At 37.4% G+C, this 23,002-nt stretch overlaps 1 protein-coding gene across 1 annotated transcript; it reads right to left on the reverse strand.

The window, feature by feature from the left end:
• Positions 1 to 1,628: 1,628 nt before the first annotated feature.
• TAC3 (tachykinin precursor 3) lies at positions 1,629 to 21,341 on the reverse strand. The gene is made up of 7 exons (XM_053457682.1): positions 21,288 to 21,341; positions 19,056 to 19,215; positions 7,685 to 7,784; positions 6,422 to 6,454; positions 5,085 to 5,138; positions 4,094 to 4,160; positions 1,629 to 2,380 (listed from the first exon to the last, which is right to left on the reverse strand). Exons 2-7 carry the CDS (start codon positions 19,164 to 19,166, stop codon positions 2,362 to 2,364), a joined length of 384 nt encoding a protein of 127 aa, XP_053313657.1. The 5' UTR covers positions 19,167 to 19,215; positions 21,288 to 21,341; the 3' UTR covers positions 1,629 to 2,361.
• Between the last annotated feature and the right edge of the window lie 1,661 nt (positions 21,342 to 23,002).

Here is a 23,002-nt window from a genome sequence, read left to right on the forward strand (position 1 = left end):
CTAATGGGCCAAATCATTTTTATCCCATTTGCACGTCTAATGTAAAACCATTTCATGAAACTTCTGATGCACACTGCTTGTGCTGATGTTGCTTCCAGAAGCAGTTTGGAACTTCAGAATGAGTGATGCTACGGAAGACTTTTACTTGGCTGAGCTGTTGTCACTCCTAGACTCTTTCATTTCACACTAATATTGCGTACAGTGGACTGCAGAAGATCTAGCAGGGCGGAAATTTCACAAACTGATTTGTGGCAGAAGTGGTATCCTACAACAGTGCCACATTTAAAGCCACTGAGCTCTTCAGTACGACCCATTTTACTGCTGTTTGTCTATGGAGATGGCTGCCTAGGTGATTGCTCGCTAATTAGGAGGGGGGGTCCACATGCTTTTGATCACATAGTGCATGTAAGTACCTCCTATAATAATGACTTTTCTCTGTCATTCCCCCTTGATACACTACCCTAATGAATATACCACACCTTAGATTGCTCCAATACATTCCTTATTAATCTGTTTAATTCAGTATTATTCAGGGGAGGACCAACACCTTCTGGTTTGGAGTGCTATTAAATCGAAGTGCCCCCTCTGGTCTCTGCCCACTCTTGTAAGTAACTCACATACACACACTCTTACATACATACTTGCAATGCACGGAATTTGTCTTTTGGGGGTGTTGCCCCCCATGCCAGCCCACCCATCATATTGCTTTCAACTTGATAAAAGGTGGTATGTACTCTTGAAAGCTCACCCTAAAAACGAAATATTGGTTTTGCCACTGGACAATTCCAATTCCAATTGAGGCAAGAATGGAAAATTGTGCCCTCCAGCTATTTTTTTTACAGCGGTTATTCTATTTACACTGCCCTTACACACGACTGCCCATAAACGGACATATACACAACCCTGCCTTTACACACACACATACACATGACAGTTTACAAGCACACAAATACCTACACTGCCCTTACACCCCTTTCTCCCTATCTTACTTTTCTCATCTTCCATCATCTTCCATCTTCTATCTTCCATCCTGTCATGGGAGCACGAGGTCTGTCATCTGAGGCCTCTGCTTTAGTGTTCCCTCATCACGGTGCGCCGGCTATTGATGCAGAGCGCCGGGCTGACATCATATCCTGGTGCTCTGCATCATTTGCCGGCACGTAGTGATTAGCGAGCAGGAAGCCGAAGTCTGAAGTGACAGACTTCGCTCTCCCTAATGTTGGGCTGGTTAGAGGGGGATTTATATCTCCCCAACCAGCCCTGCTCATCGGGTGCGCACTGACCACGGGGGCACCCAATGAGCAGGCCTGGATGGGGAGAGCACAATCGTGGAGCTGCCTCAGCACTCCCCTGAAGTGATTCACCATGGAGCAACTGCCCAGTATGCCCAATGCATTTGAATGGCAACCTTAATGTTGGGCTGGTTAGAGAGATCCATGATCTCCCCAACCAGTCCTGGAGGCTGCAGTTGCTGATCGGGCGGCTGTGCGCCCCCTCGCAGCTGCGCCCGATGCGAGTGCCTCTCTCGCCTCACCCTTCCTACGGCCCTGCTACTTGTTTTTTTTGCACATGCAGGTGTATCATTGCATTTTAGAATTCTAAGAAGAAAATACAAAAAAACACAGAGATTGTATGTAAAAATATTATTATTATTTTTGAATGTGATCTGTATTATAGTTTCCTTAAGCTACATAATGTGTTTTTAAAACAAATGGTATGGCAATATGCACAAAGGTAAAGCATTGTGATCTTACAGGATATAGGGGAATAACTTTAAACAGAGCAAGTAAAGATTTCCTTCTTTAACATTAGGTTAGTATATGAGTCACCACTCATCTCTCAGTTTTTGCTTTTTAATTATTTCCATTGGTGGTAAATTGTAATGTTGACTGATCAGTTCAGATTGCGTGTACATTTTAGTCCCAGTCACTAATCCAGTTCATCTACAGCTGTGCTTTGAAATGATGACTATGAGAACAGAAAACTAGACTTTAAATGTAATCATATTACTGAGTTAGAACAGAAAAATCAAAAATAGGGATGACTGCTCAAGTAGGATAGTGGAAGAAATAAACACAAGTGAGAAGTGGAGATATGATAAAATAAGTGAGAGTTAGAAGGAATACCCCTACAATGCAGATATTAATTGACATTATTATCCATTGTGTTACTTGTCCTTCTGTTTTTAATACACAGTCTATTAATGAATTACCATAATGTATACATTGCTGGACACAACAGGGTGATGGTAGTGTGACATATCGCAATACAAGTGGGTCTTGAATTTGTGGTACAAAAGAAGAAATCCAGTGTGTGACATCAAACCATTAGTGGGTGGCTTCAGATGACAGTTGCTTACTTCTAAACTGAACGTCTGAACCTGTATGATGAAGAGAAGATCGTTTTAAATAATACATTCCAAAATATCCCACTACTTGATAATACAAATTACCTTGATTTACTAGTTTTTGATCAGTTGATGGTGCCTTACTGATCTCAACCCTGCCCGAATGGCCAGTTATACTGTACTACATTATTTATTAAAACAAATCCGCCTACTCCTGCCCCAACACTTTCACCAACCTGTGTCTCGGCTAAATTAAAAATATTCTCTGAGCCTACAACCCTACAGAAAAGAACATCAAATCATTGCCATTTTAACAGAATATCTCATCTTTGGGTTGAGTTCCTGTTGAATTTACTAATTTCTCCAGATTAAGTGCAAAATTGCATGTCGGGTGAAAAATTACAACCTGAAGGACTATCAAGGGCTAGTTTTAGGCAGGTGCATCTTATACCATACACTCAGTGACATACTGGTCTAGATTGACTAGGGCCAGGACTAGAGCTTTTAAGAAATACATTTTGCACAGTATTATAATAACTCAAGCCACTCTTAATTCAGGCTTGATTCCTATGACTGTTCTATAGTGCTGTATGCAAAGGCCAGTGTTATTTATGGTCATTTGTTGATACTTGTAGATGTTTCAGATTACAGACTGCAGTTTGTTTTAAAAATTTATATTAGAACATTAGAACATTTTCCAATATATGTTTTTAAATCTTTACTAATGATTGTGGATATGCATTTGGCTATCTTGAATATAAAACAAGTCAATGGACCAAAATAATTTGAGGTTTTTACAGCATGGACATTCTGTGTTTCCATGGAATCAGCCCTATCAATGGTCACGATGAATAAAATGAAGCAAGCTATTCATTAAACACACCCACCTAAAACTTGCCACGCATTATTCATTTTCTAAAGTTAAGAACAGCCACTTGAGTGATGTCTTAGGATTTAGGAAAATAATTTCACTGGGTAGGCCATCCAGGGCTCTCCCTCTTCTAGTTCAGTGGCTTTGTGATAGGAAGGGCTATCTGCACATAGGGGCAGCTCTGCATGAGATGAGGCCATGTGGAAGGGGCTAGCAAAGCATGGAGCAGGAAATGTTTATGGCTAAACACAACTCCCCCTTAAGAGTTACATGCCAACAGAGAAGACAGACCTCATGTTTCATCCAATATGTGACAATGTTGTCGCCTGACAAAAAAGTGGCGAAGCATGACATTTTTCTAGGGGAAACCGAAGGTGAAGAGAAAGGAAAATGGACAAAGGGAGAAGAAGTGAATAGGACTTTGGAAAGTAAATTAGAAAAATAGACTGGAGTCTATAAAGATACTGAGGAAGAACAACATATTAAAAAGACTGTGGCTGTAAAGGAATTGATTGGAGTAACTGGTGGAGAAAATATAGCTTGGGAAAGATATTTATGAAGAAACAGAAAGGAAGGCTGAAAAAGAAATATACAGGAAAATAGGAGACAGAAAATTGTATTGAGATCGTACGGGGTAAAGAAAATGTGGGTGAAATAAATGGTATCATATGGAAACACAAAATATGGAAAGGGGACATTAAAGGGGAGGATAGGATATGAGGATGGTGTTAAGCATGAACATCATGTGGAAATGGCATAAAATTGGAGAGAGCCATTATTGAGGAAATGGCATGAATGTAAAAAAGAAGAACATGATGAGGAAATATAGAGAAACAGCCCAAAGAAAATAAAAACACCACTTTCCCTCAACTCACTTCATCCTACATTTTGTCAAGTATCTGGATTCAGACTGGGCTTCGTTTTCTTCATTTGTAGGATTCTCTAGAAAAAAAACATTTTGTGGTTTAGGTGTATAATATAGTTTTAACATCACAAGTCTATTGATGTTAAATATAATTAACAAACCATTTTAGAACATCTGGTACTATATGTATTCTAAATTTTTTTACTAAAACGTTAAGCCTTATTATCACACCAAAATGACAGTTAGATTTCTATAGATTCATAGATAGTATTGAGATTAATACAAATGTTGCCGCTGACTACAAATGTAGTCAGTTGTTTAACCCCTTCATGACAATGGCTCGTGTTAAGCTGTAATTTTCTTCTTTCCCATTTACTGAACCCACACACGTTATATATTGTATTTTCAGGACAAGAAGGGCTTACTTTTAGATGTCATTAGTTTGATTGTGTCATATCATTTACTTAAAAAACTTAAAGTATAAAATGGTGAAAAACGGAGGGAAAAAAGGACTTTTACTTAAAAAATCTTTTACTAATCTATAAAAGCTAATGAAAAAAAACAGAATTATTTTTACGTTACCATTTGTGAAAAAAATGTAAACTTAATTTACTTGATTTTAATAATTGCATTGTGATTTGAAAGCTGGGCTCCTTTGACTTTCATGGATGAATGCAGTACCTGTATTCAACCTGCAAGAGCCAGAGTTCTCAGGGGGGTCAGGCGATACCCTCTTGGAAACTTGTTTATTGTTCTAAAGGACACTGCCATCTTGCGAGTGGCAAAATCTCTCGCAGAGGTGGCAGTGCGTCGCATTTCAGCAACACCGTGGTTTAGGTTGACACCCCATGGAGGGGCCAGACATGGCCCCTGATGCCAATCTTGGTGTTGCTGAATGCCTCGACATCGAGGCATTACAGCAACACCATTTGGGTGAAGACCGTCAATTGTTGTTAAGGGGTTAAACATAGACAACAGGTTAAAGTAATTGAAACACTTACCAGTCTGCAAATTCCTCTTTCCCATTAAACCGACAAAAAAGTCATGCATATCTCCTAAAATACATAAATACAACTCACTCAGTAAGTCATAAAAATACCCTTGAAGGTGTGGGCTGGCCAAATGTTTCCTGACCATTAAATACTTAATTGACCTGGGGATGTCCAGTACATAATCGTATGCTTCTAATAAACTAGTTAGGATGGGCAAAGGATGGGCCAGAAGGATGGGTGACTTGGGGTGGAAGAAGGAGTGTAGGTACCCAATGCGCTCTTTTTTTTTTTTTCTTTTTTTCTTTCTTCAAACTCTCCCCTGAGTAATTGAAGCCGGATTACTTTTTCTTGAATTTATTAAAATACTTGGATTGTCATCATGGAAACCACTAGCTGTGAAGCTGAACATTATGACTTTAGGCTGTTTATCTTGGCTTGCATAACAATAATTGTAAGTGAATGGGCCATTATTTGCCAATTCCCTATTTTGACAGGGACAGACATTTGACACGTTATAATAAAAGAGGTGTACACATGGTGGTATTCAGTATTTCTGTTATATCACAAGGCATTCTATAGATTTGACTGAGACAGGAATATTTCCAAGCAGGTGCTTAGGCAGAGGAGTTGCTCTAACCTACGAACAAGATCGATTTTATCCAAATACCGTCTCTCCTCTACCTTCATTCCCTTTTCCCACTCCTGCATCCAGGATTTCACTCATGCTGTACCCTTTCGGTGGAACTCCCTTCCTCGTTCCATCAGATTTTCTTCCTAAATATAAAAATTTCAAAAACTCTCTCTAAAAAAAAAACCCACCTCTTTACAAGTCAACATCCTGTTTAAGCCATCTGAACAACTAACAACCTCAACTCATCCTGACCCGACCAACATATCCTCATCCAATCAGTTCTCCTCTACTGTTTTACTTCCCCCTCAACTGACTAGATTGTAAACTCACAAGAGCAGGGTCATATGTCTTCTTTTGTACCAGTTTGTTAATGTTTCTGATTTTAAATGTATCTTACCAACTGTGATTGTAAGGCACAGAATAATTGTAATGTAATGTTAGTTTTATACATAACATCTTTCATACATGTTACCCAGGGTGGGTAATCGTTTACAAGCTGCCTCTGTTACTGCCTACTGTGGAAACCCCAAACTCATGGGCTCTTGGGGCAACTGCCCCTAATAGTTAATCCACACCAACACTGACTGGACCATAAAGAGATGTGCCATCTAACATAGGTTTGCAGATGTACACACCTGCTTTAAGTAAGGGTTATTGTGCGGGGATAAAATTACAGCATATATATGGTGTCAGAACAATGTCACATCTTACTTACTTTTTAAAGGCTGAGAAAAATATTCTTTGGAATCTAAATAAAGACAAGAAAGCTTTAGATTATAGAATGTCACTATGGGCATAATTCTCAACTGGTAAAACTGGTTTAGTGATACGTTACCACTGTGCCTGCAGTTCACCTGCTACTTGTTATCTGTCTGTTGCCTTTCTGCTGGACTGTGTTCATTGCACTCTTCTATCTATTATGTATAAATGTTGCTTGTTTTGTGCCTCTATGCCCCATTACACAGCACAGTAATGTCCTCTTGAACATTATAAATAAACAATAATAGCATGGTATTAATAACACATGATTTTTGGCTATGGAACTACCAGTATTTTACAGTGTGTGCTTAGTTTATTTTTCAGATTTGTTTAGATTAGTTAAGTATGTAAATATGATCCAATAAATAGTTTGCAAAATGTTTCTAAATGTTCATACTTTCCCTACCTTTCATGTACAGGTCTGATGTGTAAGCACCAGGATACTGTTAGGTTCAATCAGACACGTGTACAATTTTTTTTAGCTAGAGTTTTCCCCAACTACCACTTATACAACCCCAAAGTCCTTTACGACCCTAGCTCTCCCCCATTCTCGACACCTTAATTCTTTATATACCCCATCCCCTCTAGATTGTAAGCTTGCATGAAGGGCTCTATTTATGGAGTCATGTTGTTCGGGTCATCATATAATTTGAGACTGGTCTAAAACAAAGGCATGATACTCAAAGTTGAGTTGATGTAAAATGAGGATCACTTTTACTTCATATGTTGAAGACTGGCTGTCTCTGTTCCTTGAATTTACTTTGTTTTATGAGTCAGCAAATGAAATCTGCATTGTTCTTCTATGTGTTGCTCACTCCTTTTATAAAATTCACAACATATAGGCAGCAGCTAATGTAAGAGCCCTGTGAGAACATTGCAAAAAAAGGTCCAGCACACTGCCAGGCCTTACAACAGTGGGGAATAATGTATGTAGAACAGTTCTGGTAAATATGGTGAAGTCAACAAGGCAACTAGAGAGATGTTTCTCCTAATTACTTTTGATACACAGCCCCAAATAATTCAGTCTGGTGACATTTGTGACTTTTAAATACTTATGTTTCAAATGTAGAAAATGGTGTGTTGATGGTTTATTCTCTAATTATTTGTGCTGGAAAGACTGAATTAAGCCTTACATTAGTCCTATCATATCTTCATTAAATAAAAAGATAATTGATATTTCTAGAAAAAGTCTAATTTAAGAAGTTTTAATGAAGTATACCAGAATTCCTTCTGCCCATGAGCCCAACAAAGCCATCGTAGGAGTCATCATAAAACCTCTTCAATAGGGAAGCTGGAAGCTTGTACTTATCAGAACTCTTCTGCAAAAGAAAAAAAAAGCACAATTCATTTATTTTCCTTCATTAAAAAAGAAAAAACCTAAATTAAAGGAATTCATTGGAACAGAATTTAGATTTTCTTATTTGCATTGTCTAATTACATGCATATTCCCAGCAATTGTTATGAATACCAATCAAACAAATGTGGACAATTGAGTGCATATCTATATGTGTTGACATTCAATTATTATTATCCCTTTTTCTGATTTTAAAGGGGTTTAATGTGCCATGAATACCTAGTATTGGAATTCCTTCAATGCAAATGAGGCAGGGTAATGGTGATGCAGCCAATTCCCATGCATACCTCCTACTTGTTATGCCCGTTTTCTGCTTGTACCCTGCCTACATGGGGGAGACCTGTAGGCCTTAGACCTTAAGGAGCATGGGATGTAAAAGATGAGATCTCCCTTGAAACCAACCCAATTGTACTAGAGGTCTGTGCAGATCTTTTACCAGCGCAGAGCGATGGGATTTCATGTTGTATCCTGGCGCTCTGCAAAACACTACCACTGGGGAAGGAGGACTGGGGTAAATTTGGAAATGGCAGTATAAGGCCTAGGGTAGTGACATCTCTATAAATGCATTGCTGTCAAGCAGGTCTGGTGCCTGATAGGGCCACTAAAGAATAATCCATAATGCATTTCTATATTGACTATATAACTTTTTTAAAGATCCAGCTTTTAAACAGTAACCACTATATCACATTCACGAACTATAAAGGAGTTAATTTCCTTTTGGCTATTGATGCTATCGAATGGGCTTTAAAAACAAGATAACGAACAAAAAGATAATTTATAAACAAGAATATTATCGTTTAGTAACTATTGCCTATTACGCAATTCAGGTGAAACCTAAAGCTATCAAAATTATAGAAGATATTTTTCAACAAAGAGAACAGAACTGTAATTGTAAAACCTGACAAGATATACCTGTTACATTATAATATGTCACTTTATGTTAATTATTACATTCCATGAGTGATTGCAATTATATAAAGTCCTGTGAAGATGTAATGAAATGTGTGAAATATCTCTCTAAGTCCCTTGATTTTGATTTGCAGTCTGACATTCCCAAAAGCAAGGGCACATCTGGTTCAGAAACAAATATGTTGAGAAGCCTGGCTATACAGACTGCCATACAGCCATTATTGACACGCCAACAGTCATAGATCTTCGGAAGCCCTGCTTAAATATCATGTCTCCAGGAATACCAATTGGCTATCTACTTCATCCATCCTGCTCATTAAAAGAGAAAGTGACATGGCAGGATGTGAAGAAAAAACAATAACAGTGGGCATTTACATCATCCATTGTATTGGACATTAGTTAAAATATATCAACTACAGAAAATATAAATATATATAATTATAAGGAAGCATTAGCTCGTATTTATTCATGAATGGAAAATGGTTAGCTTTAAATTAAGTGATTTTATAAACTGATCTTTATTGTGAGTTCTCAGAGTACTGTTGTCAGATGGAGGACTGTGTTCGCTAAGCTCCATGTCTGCTGGCAACACATGAACATTGAACATCATATTTTGAAGCTTCATGGTTATTGTATATGATTTGATATTTAATTAATACTACTCTGGTATTCATCAGCACATGCTAAATGCAAACTGTCTCTAGAACATTTCCACATAGCTTATTCATGACCACTTATATAACTGCTGGTACAGAAAACGCTGTCTACATTCATTTGTATTTTCAGTTAGATTTTTACACTTTTTACGCAGAGTTGAGAAGTGAATGGGGCAGAACATTGCTTTTTAAAATGCTTTTGCTTCCCATGTGGTCTAGTGAGTGGACTTTATATCTAAGTATAGCCCATTTAAATTTGTATTTGTTAAAATTTTAAGTAAATTAACTAAAGCAAACATTTCTTACGAACAAATTATTCCGCTTGCTGTGCTTTTCTCTCAATGGCTTTCTCTTTTACAAATATTTTCAAATATTTATTATTTGAATAGACAAATTATTTTGGTTGTCGGTAAAAAAAATTTTTTTGAGAACTTCATAATTGTTTGTTTATAAATTTTATTTTATTCCCTTTATATTTTGTAGATATGTTGATACATTTGATATTCTAAAAGTTCTATTGAAGCTAATATTGTCTGCAAATGTTCAGTAGTGGCCTTCTACTATTTATACACAGACATTAATTTCAATTTAAAAATCCACAGGTGTGGGAAATTAACCTTTAATTGTCATTTTAACCTGTGTGTGTGTCTGTAACAAGGCCAAACATTGAAGAGTATGTAAACTTTTGATCAGGGCCATTTTGAGGATATCTGCTATCATTATGATTTGATAATTAATGGCTTCATATGATCACTAGCCTTAAATAAAAGACAGTTTTTTTGCATGACCAGTCATATTTTCAAAATCAATACCAACATACATCCACAATTTCTGCCAGTGTATGCAAACGTTTGAGCACAATGGTATATGTATTCACAAAAGTACACCCCTCACATTTTATAAATATTTTATTATATTTTTCATGTGACAACACTGAAGAAATTACTCTGCTACAATGTACAGTAGTGGGTGTACAGCCTGTATAACAGTGTAAATCTGCCGTCCCCTCAAAATAACTCAACACACAGCCATTCATGTCTAAACCTTGGCAACAAAAGTGAGTACACCCCTAAGTGTAAATGTCCAAATTGGGCCCAAAGTGTCAATTCTTTGTGTGGCCACCATAATTTTCCAGCACTACCTTAACCCTCTTGGGCATGGAGTTCACCAGAGCTTCACAGGTTACCACCGGAGTCCTCTTCCACTCCTCCATGACGACATCACGGAGCTGGTGGAGGTTAGAGACCTTTCGCTCCCCCACTTTCAGTTTCAGAATGCCCAACAGATGCTCCATAGGGTTTATGTCTGAAGACGTGCTTGACCAGTCCATCACCTTTAACCTCAGCATCTTAAGTAAGGCAGTGGTCGTCCTTTTGGGGTCGATATCATGTTGGAATACTGCCCTGCGACCCAGTCTCTGAAAGGAGGGGATCATGCTTTGCTTCAGCATGTCACAGTACATGTTGGCATTCATGGTTCCCTCAATGAACTTTAGCTCCCCAGTGCTGGCAGCACTCATGCAGGCCCAGACCATGACACTCCCACCACCATGCTTGACTGTAGGCAAGACACACTTGTCTTTGTACTCCTCACCTGGTTGCCGCCACACACACACTTGACACCATCTGAACCAAATAAGTTTATCTTGGTCTCATCGGACCACAGGACATGGTTCCAGTAATCCATGCTCTTAGTCTGCTTGTCTTCAGCATACTGTCCATGGGCTTTCTTGTGCATCTTTATTAGAGGCGTCCTTCTTCATGCTGACTAATTTGATGCAGTGTGTGGCGTATGGTCTGAGCACTGACAGGCTGACCCCCCACCCCTTCAACCTCTGCAGCAATGCTAGCAGCACTCATACATCTATTTCCCAAAGACAACCTCTGGATATGACGCTGAGCAAGTGTACTCAATTTTTTTTTGTCGACCGTGGCAAGCCTGTTCTGAGTGGAACCTGTCCTGTGAAACCGCTGTATGGTCTTGCCCACTGTGCTGCAGCTCATTTTCAGGGTCTTGTCAATCTTCTTATAGCCTAGGCCATCTTTATGTAGAGCAACAATTATTTTTTTCAGATCCTCAGAGAGTTCTTTGCCATGAGGTGCCATGTTGGACTTCCAGTGACCAGTATGAGAGAGTGTGAGAGCGATAACACCAAATTTGACACACCTGCTCCTCATTCACACCTGAGACCTTGTAACACTAACGTGTCACATGACACTGTGGAGGAGAAAATGGCTAATTGAGACTTTTCATGAGACAACAAAGACTTTTGTTGAGACATTAATGGCTGTGTGTTGAGTTATTTTGAGGGGACAGCAAATGTACACTGTTATACAGGCTGTGCACTCACTACTTTACATTATAGCAGAGTGTCATTTCTTCAGTGTTGTCACATGAAAAGATATAATAAAATATTTACAAAATGTGAGGGGTATACTAACTTTTGTGAGATACTGTATATGTGTGGGACGTTCGAAAAGTTTCCGCACACTTATTCTTTTTTTTTTTTAATATAAAATATATATCACCAATCAGCCATAACATTATGACCACCTGCCTAATGTTGTGTAGGTTCCCTTCTTTTCCGCCAAAACAGCCATGACCCTTCAAAGCATGAACTCCACTAGATCTCTGAAGATGTGCTGTGGTATCTGGCATCAAGGTTTGCAGATCCTTTAAGTCCTGTAAGTTGGAAGGTGGGACCTTCATGGATTGGATTTGTTTGTCCAGCACATGCCAAAGATTCTCAATTGGATTGAGTAAACACTTTAAACTCCTTGTTATGTTCATCAAACCATACCTGAGCCATTTTAGCTTTGTGGCCAATGCCATCAGGGAATACCATGTCCATGAAAGGGTGTACATGGTCTTAGGTAGGTGGTACATGTAACATCCAGTTCCTAGCCGAAGGTTGCCAAAAGCCCAGGTAAGCAATGCACACGCACCCGGCCATCCATGTGATGTAAAAAAAAATGTGATTCATCAGACCAGGCCACCTGCTGCCATTGCTCCGTGGTCCAGTTCTAATGCTCACATGCCCATTGTAGGCCCTTTCAGCAGTGGACAGTGGTCAGCATTGGCCCCCTGACTGGTCTGCAGCTACGCAGCCCCATACGCAACACAGTGCAATGCACTGTGTGTTCTGACACCTTTGTATCAGAACCAGCATTAACTTTTTCAGCAATTTAAGCTACAGCAGCTCGCCGGTTGGATTTGTACCACAGGGGCCATCGTTTGCCCCCACGTGCATCAATGAGCCGTGGCTGCCCATCACCCTGTCGCTGGTTCACCACTTTTCCTTCCTTGGATCACTTTTGATAGGTACTGACCGCTGCAGACAGGGAACACCCCTCAAGTACTCCAGGTTTAGAGATGCTCTGACCCAGTCATCTAGCCATCGCAATTTGGCCCTTGTCAAAGTCACTGAGATCCTAAAGCATGCCCAGTTTTCCTGCTTCTAACATATCAACTTTGAGGACACGAAATGTTCTGTAAATTCCTTATTTTCACTGCTCTCGCTGTAACATGCTACAAATTGAAATGCTTGTCTTGAACTTAAATGACATTACCATTACAATTAGATCAAGTACTAGGAAGAGGAATGTAGCATACAGTAAATATTTTTTTCCTATTCTAATTTTAAATATATATTTCCCCCAGCATTTAATATGGATAACAGCAATCAATGTATTTTATGAGTATTGCTGGAATACCTTATTCTATTCTAGTTAAAAATAAGGTCAAATAATTCGTAATTCATTAACCTTGTTAATTATTTACAAAAAGCCTAGTAAGTGGCAAATGCGGCACAACATCACATCAAGATAAAATGTATTGGAATCCTGACAGACAGAAGGGAAGTGGCTTGCTCATCAAATAAATGGAGTAAGGAGATCTAAGAGAAGATCTTAGAGAACAGTTGAAGAATAAAAAACAGCATTTACTGAGCTACTCCTGAGCTGGGACATACGCTTTTCATGTTGTAATGTTATTGGCAGAGGCCATGATGCGAAAATAGTATAGAAGGGCAATCTATGATACTCTAAGGTCCTGGGCAACCTCTTGGAATTACTGCAATGCATGATCACTATGCCAATTTATTTTCGTACATTTCTTGTGTTCAGTACCAGCTATAAAATCTATTACATAGATTCAAAGAGCATTTAAAGATTTAAATGACCAGCCAAAATGCATGCTTGGGTGCATCATCTCAACAGGAGAAGATTAGGGCAAATCATTTATTATTACTAATGTTTTTAAATGTTAAAACAGTACATGGGTAAATTTTTTGCACAGATGTGAACAGCAAGTTTACATTTGGTAGCCAAGTCAATTTAATCTACCATACCATGTAAAAATAAAGTAATTACCGTACAGTTATTAAAAAAGCAACACTATGCTCTCTGCAGTATACCTGAGCTAATTAATATAGAGCTACTAGAACTGCTGACTCTCAAGAGCTGTTTTAATCTATTTGTTGGTTGGCAGAATGCACCATCATATACAAATAAAATGTATACAAAAGTATATTCAGACTGTATAATAATACCATAAACATCCTATTGTAATATCAGGTTTTGAGCTATAGTAGTTATTACCAAAGAAACAGTGGCAACACAAGTGGGCTAATACATTGCACAATTACCTTAATTCTTATTGAGAAGCTATTTATTTGATACACCTGTTATAACCTCTTGCAACACTTACATTTCTGTGAAATCATAATTTTTTGCATACATTGTAATTTTATATTGTGTTATATTAATCACCATTTTTTTTTCCAGAAAGCTAACAAAAACTTAACAGAAAAAATAAAACTCACTGAATATATAAATATAGTGTAGATATGTGAAACCTGTAAATCAATATGATGTAAATTAGGCCCTGGTTATTATAGACTTGTCAATCAGTGTGTTCTAGGAGATATTTTCAGAGTATTTTTATGATAATGTCTTTAAATGCTGACAACTGCAGTTATGATATGTTTGATATGTACCCATGCCACCTAGATTATGGTTAGGTTACGTTACTAACACTCAAACAAACACAGAGATAGATGGCTAGATAGATCGAGAGATAGATCGAGCGATAGATATTAGAATTTTAGGCATTTCAATTCGTATACCCTCCACGAATCAGATGAAAAATTAAAACGAGCAAAAAGCTCTTTTTTTGTCATAAACGCATGGGCCCACATTCACTCACACTCTCGCTTACTCTCATTCAGTCTCTCACACTCTCTAAATGTTTCCCTACCTTCTCTGCCGACCACTTCCAATTCTGCTGACCACTTTCTATCTATCTATCTATCTTCGACCTGCTATCTTCAATCTTCTACCGCATCTCTGCGGACACAATCCAAAGGGAACTTCCTCCAAATTGGCTGCACTTCCAGTGATATCCTCTCTCTGATCATCCAATCAGGGGAGAAGATATCACCAAAAGCGACGTTATTTTGCCCTAACTGTAACTCAGGGCAATATGACAGCGCTTCCAGTGACATCCTCTCCTCTTTAGATTCACAAGTAAATATAAAGAAAGGTTACTTTCATAATGAAAAACCAGGTAGGGATCCTTTTCATTTGCCTTGGTTCCTCATGTATTCCCTAAATGGGCATTTTTATTGTTTATGGCACATACTGGCCCCAAATGGTCAGTATAGGTGACACGAGACAAAGAAATGGTAAAAGTTAAATATTGTGCTTTACTTTTTCCACATGATTATTTTAAACGGGTAGTGTTGTAGAGAGAATGGTGGATAATGAAGGAACAGTAATATCAACTTTTTGAGACAATATTATTTTACCTGCACATGACCTTATGGCAGGTATACAGCATATAAAGGTATTATGTAGGGTAGGAATAATTTTTTTATCTGATGTGTTTTTATTTATATCTATATCTATTTTTATGAAATAAGATGAAATAACTTGATTTATAACCACTTGACACATTCAACAAGGCACAATAATGTAATTGTAAAATCCCAGCCTTTTTAAATCCATGAGAGTTACTAAAATTGGGTTAAGTGGCCTCACTTGTTTATGACAACATCCTATCACATAAATGAGTTTGGGTAATCGAAGCTGAGTCATACCGCTATTTCTAGAATTACAATGGGTTTGATCCATAGAAACACTGCTCTGATGAATAATTTACCTGTCATGGTTCTTATGATACCAGTGGCAGTGTAAAATATATTCTGAATACCGATTTAACACCTGGAACTTAAGTCTCATTTGATTTCATTGAATCCCTGACATAGGTGCAACTAGAAAATCACAAGTAACAGCTTGAATCTTTGTTGCAAATTGTGTTAAAGAAAAATGGTCTTCTATGAGACTCAATAGGCCACAAGAATGCAAAGGGCTCTGGTGAGTTTTTCCCAAGCTTACCCTAGGGGTCTACGACAATTGTCCATAAAGACCTTTGCGAATTGACCTTAAAGACCTTTGCGAAATCCAGGAGAAGGGCCACACAGATGGCACAGGAAGCATTGGTATAAGTATAGGTGATATGATTAAGCTAAGGGACAGCACAGGTGGAGCTTGCCACGGGCCAATACTTTGTGAGGCCTGAAGCAGGTGTCATGTAGGACTGTAGGGGAATAGCCTTTTCATGTTGAAATATTAGGTGCATCGAATAAAGAATTGCACTGATTAGGACACTAAACTTTCGGAAAAAAACATTGTGTACAATTATTTAAGCATCTACAACATATTTTATGTATGTTTATATTTATACACATATATAGTATGCAAACTATTAATGCATGCCAATGCATGTATATTAAATGGGTAATGCATACTTTCTTTAATCCTTTTTATGGTCCTCATTGTAGGCTTTTGGGCTTTTTTATTGGAACATTTTACTTTGGAAAGCCAAGCAGAGGGCAAGTATTACAAATTAATATACGATATTACCATGTAAAATAATTGAAACATGGACAGACAAGCAAGAGGTCATTGGGTAAGGTATATGCTGTATAAAACCTATTGTTCTATCTATCTAAATGTTCTAGAATGCCCCAGTCACTGGTATTTTTTCTAGTTTGTGTAATGAAAATGCAAATTTCAGAATTATCAAAAACGGTAACAATAATCGCACAGCAAGTAAAAGTGGCTACATTTTTGAGGCTAAACATAATCTAATACTCTAAAGTATGAATGTTAGAATTAGGTAGGACATTTATATTCTAACGGTAAACGTCTAGTCAAGATTGGGAAATTGATTATGTGAATTGGACAAGAAACAGCAAAAACACAGACACCCAAATGGATTCTAGCCACAAATGAATTGGTCTGGACTAAGGAGCTAATATATATGCAAATAAATGAAGCAGCAATATTGTGATCTGCAGATGCAAGACAGAATCTTGGTCGAGTCTAAGTCGATCAAGAGATTTTGACACAGAGAAACTGCCATATTCACTGGAGATCATGTAAATGATTAATGTCTTTGTTGGAATGCATCTGAATGGATTTATTTTCTCTTTATTGCACAATTTAACTACACAATTTCTATTTCACCATCAAGTAAAATGCAAAGTCACCATCAAATTCCAAAGCTCTGCCGAACCTGGTTTTGGACACTCTGCACGTTTATGTGTAATGTTGCATTTGGTGAAGTCTGACATGGAATATAGTAGTTTCCCCAAGTTAGACCGAAATGTTGTCAGCCAATTCCATAGCAGAATCTAATGAATAACACTATTAATCTTGTGAAGTGCTGATCATGATCTAGTCTATCAAACGCAACAGAGAACGTGTCTCTACTGTGTCTCTACTGTGTGAATGGAACATACTTGTAAATGTTTTTGGATATAATTAGCAAGGTGTACATAAAGATGATAATGCCTAAAAAAGGAACACACGTTATTGTGCAACAGTATAATAATAAATATATAATATAATAAAGGGTAAATGTATCGCATACACGTATTGTAAATTTGTCTCTTTGCTAAAATAATTAGTCTCTGCATAAGCCACATCTAAAGAGAACACAATATGAAATTAATAAATGGCATTTGACGTGTTTTGTGTGTCTTCGGAAATATTTCTATGTACACACACCTCATTACATTTGGGGCCAATGCAGGGAAGAATAAACAAAATATTTCTTTTTGTTTCATATTTCTTTTTTCTCAAACTATGTTGGCAGATACGGTGATTGTATTGCTATTTTAAAGTACTGTTTGAAAGAGGTAAACACGTAGCTTATTGTGTTATAGGATTCAGCATAGCAATGATGCTATTAGGTGTGCAGTTAAAGGATTAACCTTTTGAGTGCCAAGAAGCATTATTAACCACTGTCCTAAAATGTCACCCTGAACAGAAAGACAAGCAACCAGGTAGGGAGAAGGTGTCTAAGGTACAGAGAGACACTGGCAGGCAGTTTGAGGTAACAAGACACCAATTTATATGGAAGGTGTGAAAACATTCCCTTCTCAGATAAAAATCTGAACTGAGATGTTTTAAATGTTAATATGATACATAATAGTGGGATATGAAATGGTGACAAACAGCATGCAGTTAGTGGAAACGTGTGAATCAGTTCCAAATACACTCATCTAATCCATTTGCCGGGAGGTGTGCAAATTATTTTAGCCTCACGTTTATCTTGGGAAAGAAATATAGGCAGTGCTTGCACATTTTCCACAAAATCTTGACCGTTTTGACCAAGTGAAAATAAATTCAGTATACAATGCGGTTTAAAGATGTGCAACTACTGACGATTGTAAAATGTGGAAAAATAAGTAAACATGCTGCAAGTGGACAGCAGTAGTTCTGAAATCACACGCAAATGAAGATCAATGAAACAATCAAGTCTTATTTTTCAACATATAATTAGTTAAGCAGCTTCGTATGAGAGGACGGAACTATGGAAAGGTACCACCTATCTATCCCACCTTTCGTTACAGTAGCTACTCCCACCCAAGTACCTTAGGTGTCCTTCATAGCCCATGTCTCTTTTCTCTGGGTGGGCTGCTCTCAGTGATGGTGTAGGGTTAAGATGCATATTGTCACTAACAGTGCCTGCTGTGTCTGCTTGACACCAGGGATGTGGAGATGCAAATAAGTTAGGCACCCCTTAGGTAAAGGACCCAGTTCCAGCTGTGTCCCTTGTAATTCCTGTAGTAATTTTACATACTAACGTTTGTAACAAGACAAGACACTGGTTGCTTAGCACTAGACTGTAGCATTGTGTCTGTAAAATTAATTCCAACAAATAATCCCAATGGCCGAGGCAGAACTACACAATGTTTGCTTCTGTTGAAACAGTATTTGGCATTTATGCAGTCATTTAGTTTGGTCGTCTTCATAAAACTACTGGTTATTAAGTTATTGTATTTATTTTAATTGCAATAAAGCTTACATTTTTTAATAAGTCAATTGTTTGTATCAAATGTAATTGTAATTCACACAGGAATTAGGTTGCTTTTGATGTATAATAATTATATTTCCCTTTTTATATATATTCTGGAAAGAATTGACAGTATTAGGTTTGCAATTCTGAATTTAAATAGTGGACGCTTCCAGAGCAAATTTCTTCTACTGTGCAAAACATTGAAGTGAAAGGGCACTCAAATCAGAAGATCTCAGGACTTCTCTGGACAGCTGTAGTAGTCAAGAAAAGCTGTAACATCAACAAATGTCTGTAGTGCATCCTACCTTGAGCTGCGCACTAGAACTCTGAGACTCCTGGGGTTCCCCACAGCTTCCATGACTTGTTCTTACCACCATCAGGAAAAGAATTGCGAGGCCAATAGCAGAATTCCTCATTTTCAGAATGGTGCAACAGTTGTCTTTTAGTCTGTGTGCTGAGCAGTGTCTAGGGACAAGTAATATTAAGAGTCTCAGGTGACCATTACTATACCCCTTAGTGCACATTACTATATATATATATATATATATATATAATTATATACAATATTAGGCAAGTGGTCATAATGTTATGGCTGATTACATATATATATGCAGTTGACATATTGCATTGGCCAAAGCATTTGCATTGACGTCACACAGCGTCCACATTATCTTTCACTCTTTAAGTACTTAACTTCATAACTTTTTATTTCTCTTTCCCCTATCTATAATATTCCCTCCCTACTGCTATCACCAACTTGATTATTGCCAGAACCAACACACCTCAACAACTGGTTGCTAAACAACAGTCAACATTTAAGCAGGAATTTGACAGAAAGAGGTGGAAATTTTGTTAGTCTGCAAAATAGTTTTGGCCTCTTTCATGTAAAGATGCTGTCATGATGAACATTTTAAAAATAACTATTGACTGAACATGAATTCTTATGGTAGCCCAAGGTGCCTGGCATTTGTGTTGGGCTTACACTTCTGATCTCTGCCTCAGAATGCATATGACATATTGTCACATTAGCACGAATAAAGTGTCCATTAGCATGAATAAAGTCTCAGGACAAACAATGACGAGGATTGAAACCTTACAATTAAATCCAGATACATATAGGAATATCAGTTAATATAACTATGTCATCAGAAAAACATTGTTTCTGCTCTATAAGTATTGTAGCCTTAAGTAGTACAGCACTAGATAGTCTGCTTACTATCTATCTATCTATTCTATATATCTATCTATTCTATAGATCTATCTATCTGTTTAATCTATTTTTTCTTGACCACCTCTCTTCCCTACTTCTCTTAATCTTCCTTTTTTCTTTTAAGCCCACTCTCCATATATGTGATGTGAAGATCAAAGAGAAATATTTTCCCAGCGTTAAGCATTGTACAGAGTTCCATATTGCAAGGTTTTTTTTTTTTTTGCTTGATTTAACTTATGATTCTCCATCTACCAGGGTATATACCTAATATAACTACTGTTTCTTATTTTGTTACAAGTCAATTAGTAACTTTGAATTGTGAACTTGTGAGCCTATTTCAATCAAGAGTTATAACCTATTTCTCCTGGACATCTCCCCTGTTATAACATCTTAAATTAATCTTATATTTATTTATCTGTTTGATGCCACTATTGCTATAAAATTTATTATTCATTCAGCTCTCTGCATACAAATGTTTTAGCTAGGAAACTTTTCTGGAATAATGCGCTTAACTATTTAAACACCAGATGAGTGTAGAATGTAATAGCACTTGTAATTTAGTGTTAAAAATTCTAATCTCCAAAACACAATCTTTTCACTGAGATTTTATCATGAGGTTTTACTTGTTTTTTTCAAACCGATTACTCTATTAAAATCTGATTTACATTTTGCCTTTTAATACAGTCTTTTATATTTAGTTTGTTTCTATTTGTTTAGCTGTAGTAATTTGTAATGTCTTTGATCTGCTTTTGTTATTTGCTTTCCATCAGAAATGAAGACATAGAAAAACTTTCAACTATATGATGAAAAATAATCCATGCTATTTTGTGCTTTCTATATGTCTTTAGCTGCATAGAAAAACATATCTGTTTCCAAAAATAATAAAGCAAAAAATGTATATAATATAACGCAAACTAATGTTTTACTTAAACATAGATGTAGAGTATAGTTAAGGATACTACATTAGGATATATTATTTATATTATAATATCAAAAGAAAATAAATCCAATGTGATTAAATAAGGCAATATAATTTATTGATATAGTTTATACAGTATGTAGGGTATCGCTACACATTGGATTAATAATAATAATTCAAAAATAAAATTAATTAGTCTGGCTTCTATGTTAGATAGAACATTCTAACAAGCCATATCCTAAACAAATAAAAATGTTTATTAACTTTGCTATTAATACAGAAATGTTTTTGAATTAGCTTGCATTAAAGCTGAAGTTGCCCTGGCCACTAAAGAGTTAAAGATGCTTCCCGCCACCCCATTCCCAGCCACCTGCAAATATACAATTGACACGGTAGTCCTTACTGTACCTGTGTGAGCTGCTGTCACACTGCTCCTCTGTGCTGGTAGATCTGTGAGCTGTCTCCGAGACTCAGTGCTACAATCCCTGCCTTTAAATACAAGCCCTAGTCCTTTGTCACTCACTCCCCCTGTTTTAACTCATCCTTTTTCTGTTACTCCTTCCCACATTTCTCATTGGCTCCTGTCCTTTCCTCTTTATTGTTTTTTTTCTTCTTCTTCATTTGTATTTTTGCGCTAAAAATTACCTTTTTCAGTATAAAATATGAACTATGTAAATCACTCGTAATTTCAAACATACAAAGGTTATTTACTTAAGTATTTTAATGTTTTTATGCACAAGGCTGTGTTTTAGCTTTATACTTTCTTGAAACTGTGGGTTCAAGTCAATGAATCGTGTAAACATTATTTGCAAATATTTAAAAAAAAGAAAAAGCTACCTTGAAATCAATTGGAAACATTTCTAATAGTTCAGCTTCTACTAAGAGATATAAGAGGTTCAGCTTCTACTAAGAGAGGTGCATCATATTATCCTGGCTTAAAATAACACCCTGAACGGGCACATAGAGCCAAAATTATAACAGTGACAACATTTTAATGTCACAGGAACTGCAGTATAAAAAGTCACTATTCTACATCTAAATCCAAAATGATATGCCACTGCATTAGATGTTATGCAGGCTTTACCACAGTCTTTACAGTTATAGACATCCCAACACCACAGCCACTTCCATGGGGGATGAATTTTTCTCCAATAATATATTTTCACTTCATCTCCAATGTTTGGCATTGCCCAGAGCTATCTTTTTAATATTGATTGTACTGGGGAAACTGCCTAACATGCAATCACACCCTAGACCCCAACACCAAAACACTCAGCTGAATAAGACATACAACAACCCTGCATTTGCAGGTTTAGAGTAAATAAATAACACATCGAAACAAAGCATCGGCGTTACGGAGGACCTGAATAACTCAAAAAACAAACTTTTTTCAATTGAAAACCACATGCAAATTCAGCATCAGGAAGTATAGATTAATTGAATATTGCATGGAAACCTTAAATTGCAGGTTGAAATCAAAGGTCGCACGCATACATATACATAGGACTTGCCCAACACCCAGATTGCACACATATGACTTGCCTCACAACCCAAATTTCACACATATGGCCTGCCCCAATACCCAGATTGCATTTACAGGACTTGCCCAGCACCCTTATTGCAGACATAGGACTTGCCCCAGCCCCATGATTCTTATTACCTCTTTTCATTGCATTCTTCTCTGTTTTCTCTCTACCTCTCCTTTATCTCACCCCTTTCTTGTTTCATGCTTGCCAACCTCTGGACTTAAGGGGCCGCTGCTTTAAGGCCCCCAGGAATGACTGGACCTAGTGTGGTTACACCTTCTGCCCTGGGTTAAAGACGGCCCTGGCATTGTCATGTGATAAACAGTCAGCTCCAGTGATGGCTCAGTGAGCTTTCCGACTTTCCACGTGTAGAAACTAATCAGCGGTGATAAAGGTCATACCGTGGAGGAGATGTTTGACTGCCGCTGTGGAGTGGCACTAGCACAAGTTGCTAAGGACAGGACTAACCATGGGCTGGGCCCCTGGTGAGTGTACCCACCGTGCAGAGGACATTATCCTCTGTGAGTACTCTAAGGGACCCCAGCCAGTCAGCTAAATGTAATCACTTCAAGCTTATTTTTGATAAGTAGCTTCATA

The sequence above is a fragment of the Spea bombifrons genome, chromosome 2 (assembly GCF_027358695.1).
Source record: "Spea bombifrons isolate aSpeBom1 chromosome 2, aSpeBom1.2.pri, whole genome shotgun sequence".
In the NCBI taxonomy this organism is placed as follows: Eukaryota; Metazoa; Chordata; class Amphibia; order Anura; family Pelobatidae; genus Spea; species Spea bombifrons.

What these genes read in the sequence shown, in the direction of transcription:
- TAC3 (XM_053457682.1), bottom strand. Translation starts at nt 19,166, where the DNA reads ATGAGGAATTCTGCTATTGGCCTCGCAATTCTTTTCCTGATGGTGGTA. An exon ending in CATGGGCAGAAGGAATTCTG is followed by an intron (nt 6,455 to 7,684) that starts GTATACTTCATT and finishes GTCTTTATTTAG; the next exon opens with ATTCCAAAGAATATTTTTCT. An exon ending in AAAGAGGAATTTGCAGACTG is followed by an intron (nt 4,161 to 5,084) that starts GTAAGTGTTTCA and finishes TTTTTTTTCTAG; the next exon opens with AGAATCCTACAAATGAAGAA.